A 25,132-nucleotide genomic window follows, 5' to 3' on the forward strand; every position below is an offset into this window, starting at 1 on the left:
TAATTTGGCTCCATTTTCTGAGCTCCACCTGCAAGACACAGCACCAGGTTCCGAATGCCGTGAGTAATCCTTAAACCAGCGCTCAAGTGACTCATTAGTGACAATCACCACTCATTTGTGGGGTTTTTCCAGCTGGTATTTTCAGCTGCTTTCCCTGCTCCCTTCTGGCCTGGTTTCTGGAATTGGGCTTGCAGAGATGGGTGCTGCCATGGAGCCAGGTAGTTCCTTGTGCTGGAATGCTTTGTAAACATGGGAATTTATAAATAAATCAGTTGGTTTGGGGGCTAGGTCATGAAATTGAGGGTTTCAGGCTGCCTCGTGGGGCTCTTCGTTTTGCTGCCATCCAGCCTGGCTCCTCTCCCAGGGGCTGGATGTAGGTCAGTCGGGAGTGGGAGGCGAAGCCTGCGCCCTGCCCCACGTCACTGGATCTTCTCTTAATCTCCTGCCTTAACCGGTGTGAAGCCTCAGGCCAGAGCCAGGATTTATTCTGCTGCCAGCCAGGTGCCAGCAGACAGCCTGGATGCAGGAATAGCACGTCTCTGTTGCCAAAGCGAAGCGCCTTCCTGAGCTGTTCTGGAGCAGGGGGAAGGTGGAAGCTCTTCACATCATTCGTTTTCTCTCGTTTTCCTGCAGCTCTGGGAAAGCTCCTGGGTTTTCTTCCCCCCTGCTTTTCCTGTGGAAAGGAGAGGCTGAGCGTGTGCCAGCATGGCAGGTACGGGGGGGCTCTGGTGTGGCTGCCCCTCACCTCTGAAGAGAGGTGTTGCTGGACATCGCATCCCCTCACTAGTCCCTGGTAGCGTTGTAGGTGTCCATGCTTGCAGGATCCACGTGGCCAGTGAAGGTTAAATCTGTTCGATGCTTGGGGGTGGTGATTATGAGGGGAAATCCTTAATTCCTGCATGAAACACGTCAATTCCTGGGGCTGAATGAGACTTGGTGGGAAACCTTGATTTAGTTCAGCTCTGTGCAGTGCCCAATGGCGGTGAAACTCTATTGCAGAGAAAGTGAACAACTTCCCTCCCCTGCCAAAGTTCATCCCCTTGAAGCCATGTTTCTACCAGGACTTCGATGCGGAGATCCCGCCGCAGCACCGCACCATGGCCAAGCGGCTTTACTACCTCTGGATGCGTGAGTGGCCGAGAAGGGCTCGGGAGGGTCTGTGGTTTCCATTCCTCTCCAAAGGCAGCTCCTGGCTGGAAGAGCAGAGCAAGGTTGGGGGAAGCCCTTCTGCCCCTCCAGGCCTTGGGGTCTCCCATTAAAACCCGTTGGGGGGTGGGAAGTTGCTCATGGGAAAGGAGTAGGGGGTGCTGATTGATGGAGCTGAACATGAGAAGCTTGTGCCCAGGCAGCCAAGAAGCCCCCAGCATCCTGGCTTATATCACCACCAGTGGCAGTGATTGTGCCCCTGCCCTGGGCACTGGTGAGGCTGCACCTCAAATCCTGTGTTCAGTTCTGGGCCCCTCACTACAAGAGACATTGAGGGGCTGGAGCGAGGCCAGAGAAGGGCACCAGAGCTGGTGCAGGGCCTAGAGCACAAACATGATGGGGAACGGCTGAGGGACCTGGGGGGTTCAGTCTGGAGAACAGAAGGCTCAGGGGGGACCTGATCGCTCCCTGCAACTGCCTGACAGGAGGATGGAGCCAGGAGGGGCTGGGCTCTGCTCCCAAGGAACAAGGGATGGGACAAGAGGAAACGGCCTCAAGCTGCACCAGGGCAGGTTTAGGTGGAGCTGAGGAACAATTCCTTCCCCAGAGGGTGCTCAGGCATTGGAACAGGCTGCCCAGGGCAGGGCTGCAGTCACCGTCCCCGCAAGTGTTCACACAGCGTGGAGACGAGGCCTCAGTGCCATGGGTTAGTGGTGGCCTTGGCAGTGCTGGGGAACGGTTGGACTGGAGGAGCTTAAAGGGCTTTTCCAGCCTGGTTGATTCTGTGTGGGCTGCAGCATCCCCTGTGCTCAGCCCTTCCAGCCTCCAGGGTGGAGGTGTGGAGCTGGCTCAGTGCCCAAGGGCCGTTGGGGTGACCTTGACATCCAAACCATGGGAGCCTGCGGCTTCCCCCACGCCAGTTCTTGCCTGCTCCTCTTGCATGCCTCTGTGTGCCGTGCTGTGCTAACAGAGCTCTCACTGTCTTCCAACTCCTGAAACTACCCTGGGCCTCTCATCCTTATCAATCCTGAGTGGGGAGAAGAGCCATGGAGGGACAGATCACACCCCACCATGTGTGGAAATGTGTGTGTGCTGCTCAGGGCAAGCTGGCACCATCGCTCTATTCCTTTTTAGAAGAACTTGGTTCCTTAAGCAGGCGTTTCCCCTGAACTTTGGAAGCTGGGATGCCCAGGGAGTGCCACGTGCTTTGGAGGCAGGTTATGGGGAGCTGAGCTAGCACTGGAGAGGTTGGGCTTTTCTGCTTCTGGTACAGCACCCCCAGGGCCATACCTTGCTCCAGCTTTTGGGGGCCCCATCCCATCAGCAACATGTCCCTGGGATAACGCCCCTATCACTTTGTGCAGCCTTTCCATGCAAAGGGAGGCAAAAGAAGTTGTGCCTCCCTGGGGAAGCTGTCTTGGGGGTGTCCAGCTCCCTCCCCAGCCTGATCTGCCTGTTCTTGCTCTGTAACGCGCCCACAAGCACCCAGCAGAGGCTGAAAGGTCCCTGGGGGTGCTCAGGGAGCAGCGAGTGCCCCGCTGCCTCTCCTGCAGCTGCAGCTCTCTTGTGGGCAGCAGTGGGAGGGGTTTCGTGCTCCTCCAAATAATGAATCATTCTCAAGAGCCCGAGGCGTCAGGATGCAGCTGAGGCTCCTCTGCTTTGTGCTGTGTCCGCCCCGGCTGGGCTGCACAGTGCCTGCCCTTGTGCCGCCTTCACCCCGGGCAAGGCTGCCCCCCTGACCTGCCGAGGCGGGCACAGGCAGCTCCTCCACAAGCAAAGCTGTAGCTGGAGGCAGGGAAGGAGCTGCGCTTGGGTTCCTCCTGCTTCCTCTTGGTGGGGGAAATGTGCCCCAGATTGCAGGCAGCAGGAGGCTGTGGCTGTTCCCAAAGAGCCCCATGAGCCCTGGGCCTGCTTAACACGTTGCAGTTCTAAGCAATATATGTTTTCCCCTGCTCCTCAGCTGAAGCTGAGCCAGCCTGGGGACCCCTCCTGCACTCAGGCATCTTAATTTAAGGGTAATCCATCCAGGATTGGAGGTCAGCCCTACAGGGACATCCCTGGGGTCTTTCGTATCTCACTGACATCCTTGTGTCCGTGCTCCTCTGCTCCCTCTGTGTGTGTGTGTGTGTGTTTGCAGTGAACAGCATCACCTTGGCAGTGAATCTCGTTGGCTGCCTCGCATGGCTCATTGGAGGCGGTGGAGCTGTTAATTTTGGACTGGCAATTCTCTGGCTCATTCTCTTTACGCCCTGCTCCTATGTCTGCTGGTTTAGACCTATTTACAAAGCTTTCAAGTAAGTGGTCACTCCTCAGCCTGGCTTCTCATGGGCTTTTGGGTTTGTTTCCCTTCCCAACTGGTTAGTGCTTCGCTTGGGGCACTGCCTGAAGATCTGGGGATATTTCTGCTCTTTCTGTCCAGCCCTTTAGCTTTACTTTCTAACCTTCAAAGGGAGGGTGTTTGGGATGCCCTGAGGCCATACAGTATAAAGACATCCTTTGTGTGCCTCCACCAAGTGCTAGGGGAGTGGTGAGGAGGCAGTTGGATGCCAGCTTGCCCTCCCCTCCCATCCTTGAGGCTTCTTTTATAGCTTTCCACAAGTCCTCAAGGTGCTTGTAATCATTATCCCACTACTGAGATTGATCCTCAGTGCAGTATTCCCAGATCTAGGAGCTGGGGGTGTATTTATTCCCCATATGGGATGAGTGAAGCTGATGTGAGTAGAGAGCTGTGTCCAAACACGGATGCCCAGCGGCCTGATGTGCAGAGCTGGCTGAGCCATGGGGAGGGTTGGATGCCCTCTGGCTTTCCCAAGTGTTCCTTCAGCCTCTCTCAGTTTCTCCCTTGTCTTTAGTTGTGCTCTGGTGCTCTGCTTCTCACCACCCTCTCACTAAACCACAGCACCTTCTGCCCCTAAAGGGTCTGAGACGTGGGAGCATCTCCCTCCCCTTGTGGTGCAGCAGGGATGGATGTGTAGGGAGTGACTGAGCCTTCTCTTGCAGGACAGACAGCTCCTTCAGCTTCATGGCCTTCTTCTTCACTTTCATGGCCCAGCTGGTGATCAGCATTATCCAGGCGGTGGGAATTCCTGGCTGGGGTGTCTGGTAAGGAAGGTGCTGCTCTTGCATTGGATGCAAGGAGGGGAGACCTTATAACACTCTTTCAGTACCTAAAGGGGGCTACAAGAAACCTGGAGAGGGGCTTTGGACAAGGGCCTGTAGGGACAGGCCAAGGGGAATGGCTTTAACCTGCCAGAGAGGACTGAGATGAGCTCTTAGGCAGAAGCTCTTCCCTGTGAGGGTGCTGAGGCGCTGGCACAGGGTGCCCAGAGAAGCTGTGGCTGCCCCATCGCTGGCAGTGTTCAAGGCCAGGTTGGACACAGGGGCTTGGAGCAAGCTGCTCTAGTGGAAGGTGTCCCTGCCGTGGCAGGGGTTGGAGCTGGATGAGCTTTAAGGTCCCTTCTAACCCAAACCAATCTGGGACTCTATAAATCACCATTGCACAGGTGCTGTGTCCTCCTGGTGTGTTTTTAGCACCCTTGGTGCCCAAGTGGCTTCTCGGGTGGGTGCTGTGAGGAGCAGCAGGGGGATGCTGGCAGCCGGGGAGGCCCACACTGCTGAGCATTCCAGTTGTTTTGCTCTCCTTGCAGTGGCTGGATTGCAGCGATTTCCTTCTTTGGGACCAACGTGGGCTCAGCTGTGGTGATGCTCATTCCCACTGTGCTGTTCACGGGGATGGCTGTCTTCTCCTTCATCGCCCTCACTATGGTACGGAGGCGCTGCAGCACATCAGGGCTCCCTTGCTGCTCCCCTGGCAGGCTGGGGGGAGCTGCAGTCCCTCAATCCCTGTGGATTCTCTCTTCCCAGGTGCATAAGTTCTACCGGGGGAGCGGCGGGAGCTTCAGCAAAGCCCAGGAGGAGTGGACCACTGGGGCATGGAAGAACCCCCACGTGCAGCAGGCAGCGCAGAACGCGGCCATGGGCGCAGCGCAGGGGGCCATGATGCAGCACGAGACGCAGTACTCGGCCACCCCCAACTACACCTACTCCAACGAGATGTGAGCAGCAGGACTCTGTCCTCAGGCACCAGATCTTGGGGAGAAAGGGAGGAGGAGGAGGAGGAAGGCTGAGCTGGATTTCTGCAGCTATTCCAGAAAGCTGGAGTGTACCATAACGGTTCTTTTCCTATTCTTTGTAACGAGATCATTTGGGATTTGTTTTCTTCTTCTTTTTCCTCCCCGTTACTGTCTGGAGCTTTTGTTTCTCCTCTCCTTTCCCTTTCATTTTGAAGAGGCTGTGAGCTGACCCGCAGGGCTCTTGGGGGGTGTGTGTGTGTGTGTGTGTGGTAGTTACATGTACGTTCACGTGTCTTCCTTTTCCCTGTGAACTAGTGTATGGTGGTGGTTTTTAATTCCTGTGGTGATAGGTGTACATTAGAACTCCATCAGCCAAAAGCCCCCACTCCTGAAAGGGAAAGATACAAATAGCAACCAGCACCCATTTTCCCTCTTGGAATAAGCCCTGAGCCACAGGTTTCTGATGTGTGTGAGTTTTCTCTTTGAGTTGGTAGCACCCAGCCACTCACCACTGTCTCAGCAAGGACAAGCCATCCCGGGAATTCACCTTTTTCCCTTGATTTTTAACCAGGAGGTGGCTGGCTGGGTTAGTATTAACCAAGAAAAAGAGGGGATAAGGCAGAAAAGAACCCCTCCATCCTGCTGTTGATATGCTGGAAGTCGAGAGATTCCTACCCTACACCCTGGCTCAGGATCTACAACTTCTCTCCGTGTGTGGTGATGTAAATGAGTAGCTTCCATCCAGTATTTGTGTGTGTCCGTGGGCAGGAGCCCCGGTGTGCTGCGTGTGTGTGCATGTACTGGGGAGTGAGGACAGGTTTTTCCTTGTGGGATACAACCTTTCCATTCCAGATTCTGCCTCCTGAGGCTGGTTTGTAAAGGCTTCTTGAAAAGCAGCTATAGAACAGGCAGTGTTTCTCAGAGGAGCTGTTCTTGGGGACTGCTCTGGGTCACATCAAGCACATACCACCTGTGTACTGTGTAAATAGCGAGGCCAGGATTTGTCCCTCTTAGCTGTTGAGGTGTGCAGGAGCGTACGGAAACCTCCAAGCTGCTGGAGAAGGATTCCTGCTCACTTGAGCTTCTGGTGTGGAAATCCCTGCTCCTCTCAGCCCCCAATCCATGCCCAGGTAGGGGTTAGTTTGCGCTTTAAATAATGATGTGGCACCTCAGCAGAGGCAGCTGAGCTCAGACCAACACCTCCTGGGCTGTCAAGGGGAGCTAACGGATGCTGCTGGACCAGGAGCAGGGAAAGCTCCTTCTCAGAGATGCTTTTCAGACTCTAAATGCACTTTAAATATGCCAAATTTCTCTCCAAGTCCTAGGAAAGCAGCCCAAACTGAATCACAAGCCGAGCTCCCCTCTTAAGGATGTCACTTCAGTCACTCTGCAGTGGACAGTGGTCTCCTGATAAGACTAAACTGCAGCTAACAATAAATTGCCTGTCCGTGTGTGTGCGTGTGTATATACGTGTAAAACTTAAGGAGAAAAGTAATCCTTTGCTGAGCCTATTATGTACTTAATCAGGTTTAAATATTGTGCAATTCATTTCTAGCTAGCCGAAAACTGACTATGCCAAACCATGTGCTCTGTCATCCATGTCTGAGAAGTGATGCAATGAAAGTGACTTCACCTTTTGCATTGATGATAACTGTACCGAGCTGTAACTAACAGACATTGCTTCAGCACCTAACCCTCCTCTCCGCTCTGTCTCCTCAACCTGCGGCCACCGGCGCTCCAGCCCCCTGCCCTGCCATGGGCCTGGGCTGGACACCAGACCCCCGCACCCTTATTCTTCACCTGGGTTGGGATCCCAGCACCGCGGGTGGGAGAGCTGATGTGCGGGTGCTTCGGCAGATGCAGGGTTTCACTGAGGTCTCCCCATTGCTTTTTGCAGATCTCTCTCTGCCTCTTTGCCTTCTTCCTGGTGCTTATTTGCACCTGACAAATGCGGCTTTTAAGCTGTGTGCGGAAGGGTTGGGGACCACCGCAGATGTGCCTGCCCCTGCTTGACAAGGAATGGGCAGCCCTTTAACGTGCTTCCCCCCCCGTGTGTGTGCCTCCCGCAGGGAAGGGCTCCCATCGCCGGGTGCTGCCCGCTGCTGCTTGCGGGGACCGGGAGCCGCTCATGGCGCGGTGCCCCTCGCTCCGTCCTCTCACACGCAGTGACCTTCCTGCTGTCCTCCGCCACCTCTAACCCCCTCCGCGGGCTACGCTCCTCCTCACACAGCCTTTGAGGGGCTGCCAACCGCCGGCCCTTGCAGCCTGTCCCTGCGCTGCGGAGCGGGCGGTACCGGGCTGCTATGGGGCACCAGCACCGCGGTGCAAGGCCCAAAGGCCCCTACCGCGACGGGACGGTACCGGGCGCCGCCGCCGCCATGACACCGCCTCAGGCCCGCCCCCTTCCCTCCACAACCAATCAGGGTTTCCCAGCGTGCCCTTCGGCTTCCGGGGCCGGCCCGCGTTGCCGGGCAACGGCGGGCGGTGCGGCGGAGGCGCGGGGTAGGCCGCGGCGGGCTCCAGGGCCTGAGCACCGTTGCCGGTATATAACCGGTGTTTGGAACCCACCGGGGTCCCTCGGGTCTGCCCTGTGCCTCAGCCGCCGTTTGCAGCATCACCGCGGCGTTAAACGGCACATAGCGTACCTCTGATGGCTCCTTACCGATAGCCCGGCGCTGTGCTCAGGCGGGAGGCAGGCCCGGCCCGGCCCGGCCCGCTCTGGTTTTACCACTAATAGCCCTTATTGAAAGCTGCCTATTAATAAATTACATCTTATTCCCCAGGCTTTAAAGTGTGGGTGCATAATTGTCCGTCAGTAATCCCACGGGAAGCGGGTGTTTTCCTTACTGGGACTGTGTTAACTTGGTTTTAATCAGCCGTAGATGACCACACGGAGCAGCTCTGGAGTCGCCCTGCCGATGCACTCGCTGCGGTTCCTCGCCTCTAATTGCTGTTGCTAATCAGTGCCTGGGAGCTCCAGCTGAAGGCCTGCTCTTACCCTGGTAATTCCTTCTATAACCACGCTGAGGAACGTTTAAACTCATTAATTCCAAGCGGAGCATGGAAAAGGAGCACGTGTCAGTGCTGCCGCGCTGGGCGGGTGGGTGCCGGAAGGGTGTTTGTGCTTGCCTTGATGTCAGGGGCAGAGGTTTGGGTCCTGAATTGAACCCGGGAGGGGATGGGAGGGTTGGTTTGTGTCGCTCAGTTCGGTGATGAAAACAAGGGCAGCACCAATGTCTCTTTATTCCAACCCAAAATGCTTTGAAGAGCACTCAAATGGACCAAGGGTTACTGAATCCCAGTCTTTGCCAGGAAAGCGCTTTCAGCTGCTTCAAGGACTGAATTTCCTCTCTGCTAATGGCTAGTGAGGCAGAACCTTTTGCATCAGTTCTGCTCAGGAGCACTCCTCCTCACCTGAGCACTCACTGGGGATTTGTCAGTGTGGCAGCCCCAGATTCTGCATTATTAAAAAGCTTCCCTGCAGTTGTTGCTCACCAGAGATTGTGAAGGGAGGCTGCCTCTAATAGGAGCTGTCTTCATCCCAGCAAAGCTGCATGTATTGGGAATTCTGAACCACGTTCAACACATGAAAGTGTATCTTTTGTTCTGGGAGTTTTCAGAATGCTTTTGAGGTCTGTCTTGTGTGGGGTTTAGCCTTGTGTTTACCAGTATCTGAGAGACTTAAACAGGAGGAGGAGGCTTCAGCTATGCTTAAAGCTCTGCTGGTGCTTGGAAGCTTTGTGGATGAGGGTCTGAGTGTTCATCTTCAGGCTGAGTTACTCCAGGTCCTGCTTAGTCCACACAAGTGCTTGCCAACGGAGCCCTGTTGTGCTTCGTTAGTCAGTGTCTTGGTTCTCCTGTGCTTGCAGAGTTTGATGGGAACATGGAGCCTTCTTCCCCACCAGACCCAGGGATTCCTGCAGGGAGGAGCTCCTCTGTGCCACAGAGAAACTACCGCGTCCTGGTGGGTGTGACTGGGAGTGTGGCTGCCCTCAAGCTGCCCCTTCTCATTGCTGAGTTGCTGAAGATCACTGAGGTGAGTAAAGCTGTTGGCAGAGCATTTTAAAGTTGGTGTTGTCCTGTTGCTGTTCTTGAGGGAGGGATTGTGTGGCTTCTGATGGAATGGAAGGCTCCTTCTGGCTTTGAGCCCTCTGAAATTGTGTTGTGGGAGGATTCCTCCTGGGTTTAAAAATCAATCAATTTCCTCTCATTTCATACTTCTACACTTAGCTTCACATTAGGCTTAAAGCGCCTATTCCAGGGTATTTCCGTAGGCAAACATTTGGATTCTGGACTGTGAAAGTGTTATTGTTCAGCTCAGCCTAACTCTCTGAAGTGATTGAATAGGTCCTTGCTTTGGTGGGGTTTTTTGGTGGAATATGTCTTTGTCAGCCAAATTATCAGCTCTGGCCACAGCCACAGGTGATAGTTTCTGGAATGGGAAATCTCTGGTTAGGATACTGCAATTCTCTGTAGGTGAGGTGTGGACTTTGCAAAGGTGCTGAGCAGCAAAGGGCAACTGCATCTTGTAAAGGCAGAAGTAACAATGTGCTGTATGTGCCCATGCACTTGGTTTTTACTAAAGGTTTATTGTCTGGAGTAACAGAGGTGTCCAGCAGAGGCCAGTAGTGACTGCAATCAGGGAGGGAAACGTGTGAACTTTTCGCTGTAGATTAAAGTCAGAGAAAAACTTGGAAAACCTTTGGCTTTTAAGAAGAGGAGCAAATGATTTTGGAGCAGTAGAAGAGTGGCAGAAACACAACGGTGCACTTAAATATGCAGATATTGGTTAGATTGCTCAGTGAATCTCCTTTAGAATGATATGGGCAGCTTTGTCTTGTAGATACACTATCAGAGTCAGAAGAGTTGTGATCCTTGAGTAACTGATGCATCTGGTTGGTGTTGGCTTGGAGAGCTGTTGGTGTCCAAGCTTTAAGGGTACTGAGGATGCAGGGAGCTTTTGGGCTCGCATGGTGGGTTGGAGAGAGGGGCCTCAGTTAATTTATTACTTGACCTGAAGTGATTAGTGAGGCCAAAGGTTATAGCCTAAAGGAAGAGTGCCACAGACAGCTGCTCCCAGGGAACTCCTGGCAGTTCATTTATTAATTTAAATGATATATTTACTCACTTGTGCTGTGATTTCCAGGCCTGACCCAAGGCCTGCTGAACCACTGTGACTTTTCCATGCAGTTTGGTCTGTCTTGTACAAGTCAATTTCTTTACTGATGGAACAGAACTCTGAAAGGAAGCAGGGGAAGGCTTTGATACTGAAGGAGATGTGGCCGAAGGCTTGAAACTGGAGGGGTTACTTTAAGTTGCTGTTTTGGCTGGAGTGATCCTTGGTGAACAACTTGGCAGCATGGTTCTGCACTCATTAAACTTTCACAGCTCCTTGAGGGTGATAGTGGAGGTGACTCCATCTGACTGCCTTCTGTTTAACCTCTCTGAAGATGGAGGAAATTCAGACAGCAGCAGCTTCCACCTTTCAGGTTATTCCCCTTACACCTGGTGTTGTGGGGACACAGCCCAAAGGGTCTCCTCAGGATGCTGTGGGTAACTCTCATGGTTGTCCTACACTCACATGCTGATGATCTCAGGCTGGTGCCTGGAATTTCTGAGCAGCCTAGCAGGAATACAGTTGCAAAAATGATGTTGGTTAGTCGTAAAGAAAGGCAACGGTGGGGGAAATGTGTTGCTATTGGAGCTACAGGCTCTCATGTGGACCTTGAGGTTTAAACCATTTTGTGGTGCTCCTGCCAGGTAACCTCTACACCAGCTTGTAAGTGCCATTTACCAGAGGAGCTCCTCATTCTCTTCAGCAGTTGTTCCTGAAGCTCAGCCTGTAAAGATTTTGTTGTCAAAACTGAGAAGTCTATGGAGGAAAAACCGTGCACAGCCCTTTACCCCACACAGAAACATCTGTGACAGGAGGATCCTCTACCAGCCACCAGCAAAACTGGGTGAGCACAGGAGAATGCTTTTGCCATCGGGTTTGTTCTGGAGAACCAGCTTAAGTGCTCCAAGCAAATGAACTCTGACCAGTCTGAACTCTCTCCAGTAAAGGAGTTGGAGCATGGCTAGACTGGCTTTACTGTTTAAGCAGAGATATATCCACGGGCAAACAGAGGGTGTGCCAGGTAAATAGAAGGAAAAAGCTGTGGAGGCTTAAGTGAGCTTGAGAACACTGATCTCTTCCCAGCGTAGCTGGAGGGACTTGAAGTTCTTTCTCAGAACAAGGGAACCAGGAGCCCACCCCAGCAGAAAACCTTCATTCGGGAGAATATTTAACTTGGAGAGCAACTTTCTTGGGAGAGTGGTGGAATTGCCACCACGTGAGGTCCTTGAGCATCACTCTGGTATGCTCTGGCTTGTGGGTTGGATGCTGAACTCCATAGCCCAATTCCCTGTTCCTGAACTTATGCTTTGAAGACTGGAGATGGTTCTGAAATGATGTTTTTAAGAAAAGCAAAGTGTCTTTGGGGTATTTTTCTGTCCTTTACCCTGAGAGGGGCATTTCTGGTCTAGATTTTGTCTAATGACACAACTGAAGTGATAAAATATGTGGTAGGTGGAGTTGTATCACCTGAAACTCCTTCTGTCTCACTGCAAAACAAGACTACCACTACCAAACATTCCTCCTGACAACTTCTATTGTTCTGTTGCCCAAACCCGGCCTCCTGCTGCCATTTCAGAGAGCTGACATGCCCCTTAAAGCTGCACATTGCCCTTTAAAATCACTAGAGAACTAGCATCTCGCAGGCTGTGAGGTTAACACCTAGCTAGGCCTGCAGCGCAGCAGAGAGCAGCGTTAGCACCTCTGTGGGTGTCAGTGCTTGGCTCCAAAGAGTGAGCTTCCTGTGAGCTGAGGTTAACATGGAAACCATACACTTGCTTGCTGTGAATGTGATCTTCACGCTCAGAAGCACTAGAAGTGCAGCTGTGGTTCCAAGTTAGGCTCACTTGAAGAAGAGCAGACATTTAAAAGAGGCAAAGAACCACATATAGCACTGTGTGCAGCTGTGTTTTCCCATCCTTTTCTCTTCAGGAAGTGGGGAAAATTACTGAAGCCCGTGATATGCTAAGGCTGGGATTTTCCAGCTGCTTCCAGCTGCTGTTCTAGTCACATAGGGTGCAGATAACCAACCCTGCTTCATTCCTAGTCAAATAGATGGTGTCGGGGAGATAGGTTAACATGTGTCATTACTTCAACCATTGCTGCTGAAGATAGCTGGTTGGAGGGGTCTGGCACTGGGTTTTAGGACAAGTGAGCAGGCAGTGCTTTATCAGTTGTTTTCCTCAGGCCACAGGGTTTTAGTGGGAAGGAGTTCTGGTGAGGCTGGTTTCTCCCCATCTCTCTGCTGGGCCAGTAGAACCACGTTGCACTGTGAACGGCTTGAAGGAGCAGGCAGTGGTTAAAACTGGCTAATAATAAGGAAAAGTGTTCTTTCTCACTGTTATCTGTGGCATCTCCCACATTACCAGTCTTTTCAGAGCTCTCCCTCCATGTGTTGGCCTGTCTCTTTTTGAAGGGGTACCCTGGAGAAATTGCAGGTGGGTGTACAGTTGCATGTCCTGCACCATGGATGACCAGCACAAGCAGAACCACCCTAACACTGACCTGCTGTGTGCAGGGCAGCTCCAGTGGGCTGCATGGGGCAGGCAGCTGGCTGTGGCATTTGACTGTGACATTTGCCAGGGTGACAGCTTTGAGCAGGTCATGGGACACATAGAAATTGGGGAAACCCTCCTTTTTCCTCTTGTTGAGATTTCTACAGGAGGAAATGAAAGGATCTCATGTCATAGGGCAACTTGGCACCTCCTAAGTGTATGTCAAATAAACTCCAAGGGATGTGATAGGGTTTCCCAGAATGGTTTGGGTTGAAGGAAGCTTAAAGCTCACCCAGTCCCAACCCCTGCCACGGGCAGGGACACCTTCCACTGGAGCAGCTTGCTCCAAGCCCCTGTGTCCAACCTGGCCTTGAACACTGCCAGGGATGGGGCAGCCACAGCTTCTCTGGGCACCCTGTGCCAGCGCCTTGGCACCCTCCCAGGGAAGAGCTTCTGCCTAAGAGCTCATCTCAGTCTCCCCTCTGGCAGGTTCAAGCCATTCCCCTTGGCCTGTCCCTACAGGCCCTTGTCCCAAGCCCCCCTCCAGGTTTCCTGCAGCCCCTTTAGGCACTGGAGCTGCTCTCAGGTCTCCCCTTCAGGAGCCTTCTCTTGTCCAGGCTGCCCCAGCCCAGCTCTCTCAGCCTGGCTCCAGAGCAGAGCTGCTCCAGCCCTCGCAGCATCTCTCTGGTCTAATCTGGACTCGTTCCAGCAGCTTCATGTTGGGCTTCTCATTGACCAACATCCCCAGGATATACCGTATAACTGAAGGTTCCACTGGCTTTCAGCAGAGGCAGGCAGGTTTATCCAGGGTTTCAGAGAAAACCTTCATACATTTTCACCCTTTTCTTGGTGGAAACCACTGCTTTACTGGTTTGGCTGCACAGAAACCATGTGCTGTGAACATACCTAGAGTTTCTCCTCTTTCCAGCATCTTACCTTGATAAGGGGGGATAGGAAGGCTGGAAGACACCGCTCTGACTTATTTGTGGTATTTTTATCCCTGGCTGGAGCAAGTCTAACTAACTTGGTTTTAAAAGGCAGGATCCAGTGGTCTGTAGTTATCTCCATGTCTGGCACCAGGAGATCATCATGAGAGGGACAGAAAGAGGTTCGCAGTGTGGTCCATGCGACCAAGAAGTGCTCCTCTGTCTCCCAAAGCCCCTCTTCCTTGCGAAGCCTTGCATGGCACCAGTGGGTTTGTTTTTGGTGCTGGTGCTGAGCCCCACTCACCTTCTTGTCCCTCAGCAGTTCTTTTGATCACTCAGCACTGTGCTTGCTCTTGGCTCCAAGTGTGGAAAGATGCAAGTGCCCTGTAGGCAATGCCACCCCTTGGCAGTCCTGTACGCTGTGGTTATGGATCCCACTGAGGTGAGATGCTCTCCTACTCCCTTTGGCAGGCATGTTGGAGAGATTAAAGGGCATTTTTTCCCTGAGCTTTGGTTTGCTCCTTCTTGCTGCCTCTTTGAAGTTCTGTGCAGAGTGCACCTCATTCAGACCTGCTCTGGCCTCTCTGCTGTCCCTGCTGGGAACTGGCCATGTGAACACATAAACTGGCTCAACATGAGCTGGCCTGAGCATTTTAGGGGGCTTTAAAATGAGTCTTTGGCTCCCATAAATACCTGTAGTGGCCTTTCAGCTGTGAACAGGGGAAGCTCCCCTGAGAAACTGCTTTGTGGCTCGAGCCCAGCTTGACAGGGTTGTCCTGAAGTCTAACCACTGGTCTGTCTCTCTTTTCTGATCAGCTCGAAGTGAAGGTGGTCACCACTGAGAGAGCAAAGCATTTCTACAACGTCCAGGAGATTCCTGTCACCCTCTACAGCGATGAAGATGAATGGAAGGTGAGTTGTGCTTCCATGGGAGACTGCAAAGGCTTCCGTCCCATCCCCAGCAGCCACAGGTTTTGTAATTCAGGTAGCTTTGTCATGCCTTCTGCTTCCAGAGGGCCAGTGGGGTCATGCTTCAGGAAAAAAGCAGGCTCCTGGGAGATTCACTTGTTCAAGTGCTGAACAGCAAATAGAAGTGCTTCATTGCAAGAGACCACATCTGTTTGTGCTTTAGTCCTGGGCCAAGACTTGTTTCTTTGGAGCATTGTGTGCAGTTCTGGTGTCCTCCGCATAAGAAGGACATGGAGCCATTGGAGCAAGTCCAGAGGAGGCCACGAGGATGCTCAGGGGCTGGAGCACCTCCTGTATGGAGCCAGGCTGAGAATACTGGGGCTGTTCAGCCTGGAGAAGGGAAGCTGTGTGGAGACCTCAGAGCAGCTTCCAGTGCTTGAAGGGGGCTACAAGTATTCTGGAGAGGGACTCTTCATCAGGGACTGTAGCGATAGGACAAGGGGTGATGGGTTCAAACTGAAACAGGGGAAGTTCAGATTGGAGATAAGGCAGAAGTTCTTCCCTGTGAGGGTGCTGAGGTGCTGGCACAGGGCGCCCAGAAAAGCTGTGGCTGCCCCATCCCTGGCAGTGTTCAAGGCCAGGTTGGACACAGGGGCTTGGAGCAAGCTGCTCTAGTGGAAGATGTCCCTGCCCGTGGCAGGGGTTGGAACTGGATGAACATTAAGGTCCCTTCCAACCCAAACCATTCTATGGTTCTAGTCATGTATGCTTTGGAATCTGGCTTTCCAAGAACATGGTTCCAACCACACTGTAAATGAGGAAGGGCTGCAGCAGGTGGTGAGGGTGGCAGTGGTCGCTCACCACCCTGGGCTCAGCCACAGGTCTAAGAGGAGTCTCAGGAAGTGTCAAGAAAGCCACTGCAGAGTCGTGGTGAGGGTGTTTGGGGCTTGTCATGAGTCACACTTGTCCCAAAAGCAAGAGCTTAATTCTTTTTAGCACATCAGTGGCGTTCCCCAGCTGCCCACACTGCTTTGAAACATCTGGTGTGGGGCTGGGAAGCTGCCTGCTGGCAGGGAGGAGCAGACCAGCTCCTGGAGGTGCCATGCTCTGATGGGATAAGTGGCTGGAGGTTAGAGAGGTTCTCCTTCCTGCTGGAAGCACTGTTTGCCTTGGAAGTCTATGCTCTGTGCTCATGTGCATACATAGAAGAGCCATTCCAGCAAAGGATGGCTCAGTTGCCAGGGCTGTGGACATCTCTAGACCCTGTAAAATGGCTTTTTCTCTTCACTACAGCTTTGCTGACATGCTTTGAGAGTTCCTGTGTGTGTGGAGGCTCATTGTATAAACATCAGCATTTGTTTATATATGTATTATATATATATATGTGGCAGTCCTGATCCAAGTACAAGGAGGAGCTGGAAACGGTGTCAGGAAGCACCAGCTTTCTGGAGGCTGGCTTTTTGTTATGGTTTCCAGTGACTTAGAGAAGGAACAGCTTGTGGCCCTGATGCACCTCTTCTGGCCTGTGGTTGTGTGTGTCCTCTGGGGATTAAGCACCTGTTGCTGCTTCTGTTGGTGCTTTCCCACATAAGTTCCCAGTTAACTGTGCTCTTACAAAGAGACCAGGACTCTTTTGAGCAGCTCAGCTTTAGAGTTTAGAGCCAGTTGAGGAGGGAAGTGCCCTGTTGGCCAAACCTCATCCGTCCTGAAGAAAGCCAACAGGACTGTTTGCTGCTGTACTTATGAGGATGCTGCTGTGAGTATGCATCCTAACTGGAAGGGACTTGTGGAATTAGGGATCTAGACCTCGTAAAAGCCAGTGGACAGCTTCTCTTGAAAGAATCATGGAGCTTATAAACCACAAGGCTTCCTCAAGGAATGCGCCCCCAGTTTGGGCTTGCCTGGCTTCAGTTGCTGACAGGATGGAGCTCTTCCTTCCACTCAGATATGCTGCAAGTTGAGGGGGCTTTTGCAAACAAGGGATGATGTGGGTGGGAAGTGAATGGGGAAAGCTCTTTCCTGTGAGTTGAAATCTGGGGTTGTCTGACGTGTGAATTGTCCCTGTAGGGGAAGGACATCTGTTTGTAGAGCTCCAAGCACAGCAGTGCTGTCCCTTAGCTGTGATCCCTGAATGGGCAACATGGCCTTCAAACAAGTGGGCACTGGGTCCCTGGTTCTGCACACTCTCAGGTCTCAGTGTGAAAGTAGGTTTCCATGGTGGTTACTATGGGATTGCTCAAGTGAGGGCTCAGTAACCTGCACCTTGTCTGCTCCCCAGCTGTGGAAGGGGCGCTCGGACCCAGTGCTGCACATTGAGCTCAGGCGCTGGGCTGACCTGATGCTCGTGGCACCTCTGGATGCAAACACGCTGGCAAAGCTTGCCAATGGCATCTGTGACAACCTGCTGGTGAGTAACAGCGAGTTCTCTCACCTCCCAGTGTTAGACTGCCTGACCTTTCTTTTCATGGAAACTTGTGCTTCTGCAGCAGCGAGATCAGCCACATTTGCATGTTCTGCTCCCACTTCATCTGCTTGTCTCGCTCTTCCTGCACTGTGGCTCCTTCTCAAACAGTCATTCCTCCCTTCCCTTCTCTGCATCCCTTTCCAATCCTCACCTCAATCTCTCTTCCGTCAGTTCCCAGTCCCTGCTTTGTGCCTTTCCTGCTTTCGCTTTCATTTATTGCTCTTCCTACCCCCACCCTCTCTCTGCCATGCCTGTGCACGCACACTCGTGCACACATGCACTCGCGCTTACTTTTGAGTTCCTCTCTGCATTTCTTAGATGTGATCTGAAAAGACACCTGTGAGATCTGATAAAACTATTGACTTCCTCCTCCCTCGCCTCCTCCCTCACCTAACTGCAGAGCACACCAAGTCAAACACACACACACTCACTCACCTTCCACTCGCAGCTAGAGGGCATTTTGCTTGTTCAGGCTTGTTTTTTTGGTATCAAAAGTGCTTAAAGGCTGATCAGAAAGTGCATTAAAAGAGACTGTGGGCCTCTCATGGCTGATAGGGACCTTCACCAGGGCTGAATGCTCTGTGTCCAGGCATTAGGTCTTCGTTAGGAGAGGTCATAAGCATTAACCACCATTAAGATGTGCCAAGAAGCTGCAGATGTTGCTGTGGTACATCACCCAGCGGTAATGCATGGAGGAAGATGCATTAGAACTAGGAATGGAGGGCAGTGCATCACATCCAGAGAGCCCTGTGTGACCAACTTAGCTCTTCGGGTAAGAGGAAGCGCATGTAAATGCAGAGCAGCAGCCCTGATTTGTATGAGTAGAGGGTCTGAGAGAAGCCAGGAGGAGCTGTGGGAGGGACAAGCAATATCTTGTCCTTCTGGGTCCCCTTGGTACTATAGATGCCATGGTGGTAGCAGAGGGAAGAGCTCAGGAAGGGTATTAGGGATGCATGGCTTCCCAAACTCCTGCCAGTGTTTTCAGAGAGCCTTGTGGAGGGAAGAGGAAGCTCCTGCAGGTGCTGGTTGGCAAGTTAGAACAGATGCTGGCAGGATTCCCTGTGCTGGGAAAGGTTCATATCACAGGACACAAGAAAGGATGGGCAGAGTTCTCCAAGTACTCTGTGATCTGAACAGAGACCCTGCACCGGGGCTGTTGCTACCTGGGAAGCTCCTTTTGCAGGATTTAAATGCCTCTGGGCCTAGAGAAGCTGATGGACATTGCAGTATGGCAACCAGCATTCATCTTTTCAAGGTGATGCTTGGTTATCTGGGAGCTCTGTATTACAGAGGAGTCAGCTATGACTCCCTGTAGCACCCAGGAGCTGCCAGCAGCTGCTGCCGCAGCCCATGTGTATTCTGGTATCCTCTGTACCCTGGAAGCAGCAGTGCTTCCCTTGGGAGGAGTTACACATCCAGCTGGCATAGCTTTGCCAACATGCTGTGTTTGGCTCCACAGCTCAAGTGTTGCCTGGGGATCTTCCTGTAGCTGGTATGGCCTGTGGCCACCCTTCAGCTCCCCTCAGTCCTCCAAATGGGCTGGCACATTGTGTGCCAGCTTGCTTTGCTCCAGCCATTGGGCTGTTTGCAGGATGGGATCTATCCTCTTTGAAGTCTCCCTTATCTTTCCTGCCTGTCAGAGCTGAGCTCTGCTGGAATGTGGTACAAATGAGCATCAGCTCCCTGCATCTGCTTGTGGGTTACTACCTCTGCACTGACAGGTTGAGGCTTTTGGCCCTGTCATGACACCCAGGCTGGGAAAGCACTTCTGTGCTGCCGAGTGATGGGGGGGGAATGGGGAAAGCCAACCCATCCAGAGCTGACCCTCTCGGCTTCTCTTGCAGACCTGTGTGATCCGTGCCTGGGATCTGAGCAAACCTCTGCTCTTCTGCCCAGCAATGAACACAGCCATGTGGGAGCATCCCATCACAGCACGGCACGTGGAGCAGCTGAAAGGCTTTGGCTACACGGAGATCCCCTGTGTGGTGAAGAAACTAGTGTGTGGAGATGAAGGTCAGTCCCTTTGCCAGCCTTCTGGCTCTTTCTTCCCTGCACAAGTGCATTCTTTTGTCATGTGGTGCTCCCCATGTTGAGCTGCAAGGAGCAGATGCTCACTGCTGGGGTTGACACAAACAAACTGAAGCTTTCCCCTGTGCTGGCTGGTATCTGTTATCCTCATCCATTAATTTTTAAGTAGTCTTAAGAGGTCATCCAAGCCAGGCTTTCAAATGAGCTGTGAGATAGGCCTGAGATTCCAAAGAAACACTCATTCAAGTAGAGAGGAGATGGAAGTAGAAGGAATGCTTTGTGGTGAGTGTTGTCAGCCTGGGATTTGGGTATCCTGACCTCTAATGTGACTACAACAAGCACTTTGCAGTCCTGGCCGAGGGTGTAGCTGGATGTGCATGTCACATCTGTTGGTGTTTGTTGCCTGGGTTACTCTTCAGCTTCCCAAATGAGTTTTGATTTGGGGTTTTGACATCAGATTTGTCTGTGAAGTGAAAGAGGGTGGGGAGGGAGTGTTGTCACACCCGCTTTCAAAAGGCTTCACTTGCAGTGCTAAGAAATACCACTGAAATGATCTCATCTGTGTTTTAGAAGCTGCTTTAACTGGAGGTATTTTGACTTTGGGGGGGGTTGAGGAGGGTTTTTCATGCAAGCAATTTGGCCAGATTGGCAAATATCACCCAGTTCTAGCCCATAACAGCAAATATGCACTTACCTGTGTAGTAATGGACTCATACTTTTGGTTAGCAACCCCAACTCATGCAGGATTTTAACAGCTCTGTTCAATAAACAGGCTGTAGCAGAGACAGGGTGTTAAAATGCTCTTCACAGTTCAACCCTAGGGCTGGCTTTAGTTCCTGAACTCTTAAGTGGTTGCAATGCTTCTAGGGGGTGGTTTTGGAGCAAGACACTAAGAAATAGTTACACTGGGGTGAGTATAGTCAAGTAACTCAGGAACCATTGAAATACCCTGGACATTTATGCTTCTGTTGGGGTTTTAGCCCTGATGACATCAAATTCCTGACACACTTGTAATGATGTTAAGGGAAGCTGCCCAAAAGAGGTTATCCTGTGCAGATGTTTTGGCAGAAGCAGGAAGAGCATCTGGCATCACTTCTTTGTCCTTTCTTTCTTCCCTTCATCCTTTTCAGTACACATGTAGGATCTCCATCCCCGTAGCAAGCAGCTGAGTGCCTCCTCATTGGTACTGTGCTGCTGCTTGCAGGTTCATGCACCTGAGGCAGAGCTGTGGTGTTACATCCCTACTCCACAGATGAAATGGGTGCAGTTTTGCATCCCTGAGCCTCCACTTGTGTTTGTGAGTCAATTCCCAACAAGATTTTCCTGTAGGCAGGATTTTCCTGTAGGAAAATGCTGGTGAAGCAGTTGTTGTCCTGCTTTAAGCCCAGCCAGCAGCTCAGCCCCATGCAGCCACTCACTTCCTTCCCCTCAGTGGGATGGAGAGAGAGATTCAGAAGGGTAAAAGGGAGAAAACTTGAGAGAAAACCAGTTTAATAATGGAAATAAAAGAATAAACTGTGATGAAAAGGAAAGTAAGAGAGAAATAAACCCCAGAAAGCCAAGTGATGCAAATGAAATCACTTACAAGTGATGTCATATGGCATATAGAATAGCCCTTGGGTCAGCTGTCCGGCCCTGTCCCCTCCCAAGTCCTTGTGCCCCCTCCCTGGTGGGGTGGGGTGAGGACCAGCAAAGGCGACTGTGTAAGTGCTGCTCAGCAAGAAGGAAAACATCCCAGTGTTCCTAACGCTATTTCCAGCCCAAATCCAACCAACAGCCCCATTGGAGCTAATCCGAAGTAAATGAACTCCATCCAGCACAGCAGTGATGGACTCCAGGTCTCTTTAAGACCCAAGACACTCTCCACCACTGCCTTTTTCCTCTCATCCCCTCTGTTTCAGGCCGTTCACCCCAAAGCCTCTTCCTCTCCAGTAATTGAATGTGGGTTTCATCCACAAAGCTTCACCCGAGCAGCAGGTAACAAAGTTCACACAGCTGCTGCAGAAGGAAAGAGATTCAGTTTGCCCCAGTTCTGTCTGTTGACGCTGTGGTTTGGCTTGCTGCAGAAGAGGATTAGGTCCTCACTCATGTGGCTGGTCTCACCTGAAGTGGGCCAGATCCTAAAAGAGTTCAAATCATCAGTTAAATTGAGTTGACAACTAAACTGTTTCCTTGGCTGGGTAGTTAAATGCTATCTTTATATCACAATAGAAAGGGAGCTCTGGGAGGTGCCATCCCACCCATGGGCCTGCAGGGATTCCCCTTGGCAAAAGCATTGCCAGACTGCCGGGATCTTCCTCACTCTTGGCTGCATTTCTAGAGCCAGACACACTGGAAGGTTTTGACCTGTAGGCATGAGCTGTGCTGCAAGACAGGCTCTGCTCAACCTAAGAATCCAGCTGGGAATTGCCCAATTGTTGAGCAAGTGGGTGGTAGAGGACAAAGGCAGGTCTTGGGGATGTTCTCAGCTCTGCAGAGGCAGGCAGGGAATGTCTGGTGTTTAGCAGGACCTGGCAACTGCAGCTCCTCTCCTTGAGGTGAGGAGATCAGGAGGACCCACATCTGCCTGCAGCTTGTCCACAGGATGCTCCAGACCTCCTGGGATGGGCAGGTCTGAAAGGCATTCACAGGCTTACACTGCAGGGAAACCCAATTTTCTTCTCCTTCCAAAATACCATTCTTCACCACAAATCCTCAGGACAAGGGGTGATGGGTTCAAACTGAAATAGGGGAAGTTCAGGTTAGATCTAAGGCAGAAGCTCTTCCCTGTGAGGGTGCTGAGGCGCTGGCACAGGGTGCCCAGAGAAGCTGTGGCTGCCCCATCCCTGGCAGTGCTCAAGGCCAGGATGGACCCAGGGGCTTGGAGCAAGCTGCTCTAGTGGAAGGTGTCCCTGCCCATGGCAGGGGTTGGAGCTGGATGAGCTTTAAGGCCCCTTCCAACCCAAACCAGTCTGGGTTCTGTGTCCAGCTACACCTTTGGTCCCAGACAAGTCTCGGGTGAGAAACTGATTGCTGCTGCCCAGTAAAGCACATATTTCCAGTGTTTAGAGCCAGCAGGACAGAAGATCAATAGAGATCCATCTCTTCAATCTTCCAATGGAGACAGATGCTAGTGGGAGAAGTATCCTTCCTCAGCCCCAGGGGAACTGCAGGAGTGAATGGCCTGAGCATGGAGTTCAGTACAGAGGCTTGGACACCATGATTTAATGCTCTCTGGCCTTAAACTTCTAAACCTAAGTTTAAAAAGACTTTCAGATGTTCATCTGGCACCAAGCCAGTCCATTTCCCCCCACATTAGAGAAAGCTGTCCTGGATCTGCACCAGCTTGAATCCTGGGAGTAATGCTTGGAGATGACCGAGTGCTGCACAGAACAAAATGTAAAAGCTTTTTTCCTTCTGGACTGGGTTGGTGCCAGATGAGCATCTGAAAGTCTGCTCTTCCTAGGCAAAGGCCGTTTCAGAAAGCTCCTGAGCATGCACACGCAGTTTGTTGTGGAGAAAGGAGGTGGAACAGAGGATTTGCTATTTTTGGGGTGCTTTTGCACGTTTGCCCCCGGGGTGGTGTGAGCTGAGATTGTAACTCCGTGTGCAGTCAAGGGTTAGATGCAGGCTCCTCTGGGGATGATTGGGAACATGAGGTGCTTCAGAAGGTCATCTGAGTTGCCTGTTGAGGTTTCCTGCCTCTCTCCATTGACTGCAGAGCTTGTGCTTCTGCCTGGACTTCTGAGTTACGAACCAAACTTGTAAGACTCTTCTCACTCTCCTCCGTTGCTGATGTCCCCCTGTGCCATAGAACCCCTGCAGAACCGGGGGTTCCTTCTCTTGGGTCATAAGGAAACAACGTGGGGATGCCTGGTGATCTCTGCTGACCTGTGCCACTGCTGTGCAGCTCATCTTCTGCAGTCATGCAGTGTGTGGAACAGAGAGGGGGTGGGACAGGGGAAGCACATGCCTCATGTCTCTGTGGGATCTGGATTTCACAGTATCCCAGAATGGTTTGGGTTGAAGGAAGCTTAAAGCTCATCCAGTTCCAGCCCCCTGCCACAGGCAGGGACACCTTCCCCTAGAGCAGCTTGCTCCAAGCCCCTGTGTCCAACCTGGCCTTGAACACTGCCAGGGATGGGGCAGCCACAGCTTCTCTGGGCACCCTGTGCCAGCGCCTCAGCACCCTCACAGGGAACAGCTTCTGCCTAAGAGCTCATCTCAGTCTCCCCTCTGGCAGGTTAAAGCCATTCCCCTTGGCCTGTCCCTACATCCCTTGTCCCAAGCCCCTCTCCAGCTTTCCTGCAGCCCCTTCAGGCACTGGAGCTGCTCTCAGGTCTCCCCTTCAGGAGCCTTCTCTTGTCCAGGCTGCCCCAGCCCAGCTCTCTCAGCCTGGCTCCAGAGCAGAGCTGCTCCAGCCCTCGCAGCATCGCCGTGGCCTCTTCTGGTCTCACCCCAGCAGCTCCACATCCCTCTTGTGTTGGGATTTCACTGTGTGTGGTTTGCTGTTCCCCTGCAGGTCGCGGTGCCATGGCAGAGGTGTGGACCATTGTGGAGAGCGTGAAGAGGATCCTGGAGGAGCGGGGCTTGCCAGCACAGAGCTGATGTTTGGCACATTCATTGTGTTTGGTGCCTCCCTAATGATTTGAAGATAAAACCAAATGCTCTGCAACCAAAGAACTGAAACAGTTGCTTCCAGCTGGTGCCAGCCTCAAATGTGGTTCAGTGCTGCAGACTCTCAGAAACCAAAGCCAAGGACATGCTGCTTTAGTGTGGGAAAGCCCTGTGGTATCTCACAGAGATGGAGCAACGTTCTGCCCGGCCACTCACCTCGTGTCTCACGTTTTTCCTTCCTGAGGAGGCTGCAGAAGGAATTGCTGATGTATTTCAGTGGTTTCCCCCAAGAGCTGCTGGAGAGAAAGTGCAGTGCAAGCCCTGGCCATGGGGATAGTGCTGGCCCCTGCATGGGGATATCACTGCTCTCCAAAGCTTGGGTTGTAGTTGTGTTGGCTTCACCTTTCCAGCAGGAGTCACTGTCCAAAAGGCATTTCATAGGCTCGTAGAATCACAGAATGGTTTGGTTTGGAAAGGACCTTAAAATCATCCCGCTCCAACCCCTTTTTGGGACTTAATAAATGAGAGCTTTTCATTCTGCCCCTGGAGAATTGCCTCTTGTAGCTGCCCTGGGGGATGTTTGCACCTCACGTCATTGCTAAGCTGTTGTGTCTGCATGTGGTTCCTGTCAGACTTGGGAAAAACGGGCAGAAAGCAGCTTTTTAGTCCTCAAATCAGCTTTTACTCTATTGTATCTGTTGTCTGGATGGGGCTGCAGACATCAACTGTGTACCAAAATGCCCATCTGAGTGCTCTAGTCAGGAAATGAACAGCCTGAGCCCTTGTGGAAAGCCAGGCTGGGTGTATCCCAAGGGAATGAAGTCAAACGTTGCCTATGATGGTCTGTTTCAGCTTGAAAATTAACTGACTGGCATAAAAGCGATTGGGGCCAGAGCAGCCAGGGCTGCCCCATCCAGCTTTCCCTTGGCAATGGGAAGGAACGGGAGCAGACTGGGGCTGTGGAGCACGTTGCTGTAGCAGAGCACTGCCCCAGAGAGTTTATTTTTAACCAGTCCCAGGCAAATTTAAGGCCTTTGGTACAGAACGTGCATCCTGCCTGTGGGGGCAACCTTCAGCCTGCTGCGCACCAGGGAGGAGGTTCTCGGGGTATGTTTGCTTTTCTTATCTATCCCACACCACACAAATAGCACTCTGGCTCCTCTACTGATAGATCCAGGGATCCAGAGCTTCTGGGGATTGAGACAGAGGGATCTTTGTTGGTTCTTCCAGCCTCCAAAGAGCAGAGGTTGTGGCTCTCACAAAGGGCCATGGTGGTAGCACGGCTGTGAACGTTGCCTTTGTGGTGTGACCTGCATCGTGTGCTGATGTCCTTAGCACTGTGAGAGCTCTCCTCCCTGTCAGAGCAGCTTACTTTCGGCTTA

General features: G+C 52.2%; 2 protein-coding genes across 3 annotated transcripts; both read left to right on the forward strand.

Moving 5' to 3' along the window:
• The first annotated feature begins 562 nt into the window (after positions 1 to 562).
• SCAMP5 (secretory carrier membrane protein 5) lies at positions 563 to 6,912 on the forward strand. The gene is made up of 6 exons (XM_062612207.1): positions 563 to 712; positions 1,000 to 1,128; positions 3,284 to 3,440; positions 4,147 to 4,248; positions 4,794 to 4,911; positions 5,011 to 6,912. Exons 1-6 carry the CDS (start codon positions 706 to 708, stop codon positions 5,203 to 5,205), a joined length of 708 nt encoding a protein of 235 aa, XP_062468191.1. The 5' UTR covers positions 563 to 705; the 3' UTR covers positions 5,206 to 6,912.
• A 1,135-nt stretch (positions 6,913 to 8,047) lies between these two features.
• PPCDC (phosphopantothenoylcysteine decarboxylase) lies at positions 8,048 to 24,290 on the forward strand. Of its 2 annotated transcripts, XM_062612209.1 has the most exons (6): positions 8,055 to 8,221; positions 9,089 to 9,255; positions 14,570 to 14,665; positions 16,941 to 17,069; positions 18,971 to 19,139; positions 23,656 to 24,290. In XM_062612209.1, the coding sequence occupies exons 2-6, from the start codon at positions 9,103 to 9,105 to the stop codon at positions 23,739 to 23,741; spliced, it is 633 nt and encodes a 210-aa protein (XP_062468193.1). In that variant the 5' UTR covers positions 8,055 to 8,221; positions 9,089 to 9,102; the 3' UTR covers positions 23,742 to 24,290. The 2 variants fall into 2 exon arrangements, with proteins under 2 accessions (XP_062468194.1, XP_062468193.1); XM_062612210.1 differs by lacking the exon at positions 16,941 to 17,069 and having other exon boundaries at positions 8,048 to 8,221.
• The last annotated feature ends 842 nt before the right edge of the window (positions 24,291 to 25,132 follow it).

This window comes from Pezoporus occidentalis, unplaced genomic scaffold (assembly GCF_034315485.1).
Source record: "Pezoporus occidentalis ecotype Australia unplaced genomic scaffold, CSIRO_AGI_Poc_V1 ctg159, whole genome shotgun sequence".
NCBI classification, from domain to species: domain Eukaryota; kingdom Metazoa; phylum Chordata; class Aves; order Psittaciformes; family Psittacidae; genus Pezoporus; species Pezoporus occidentalis.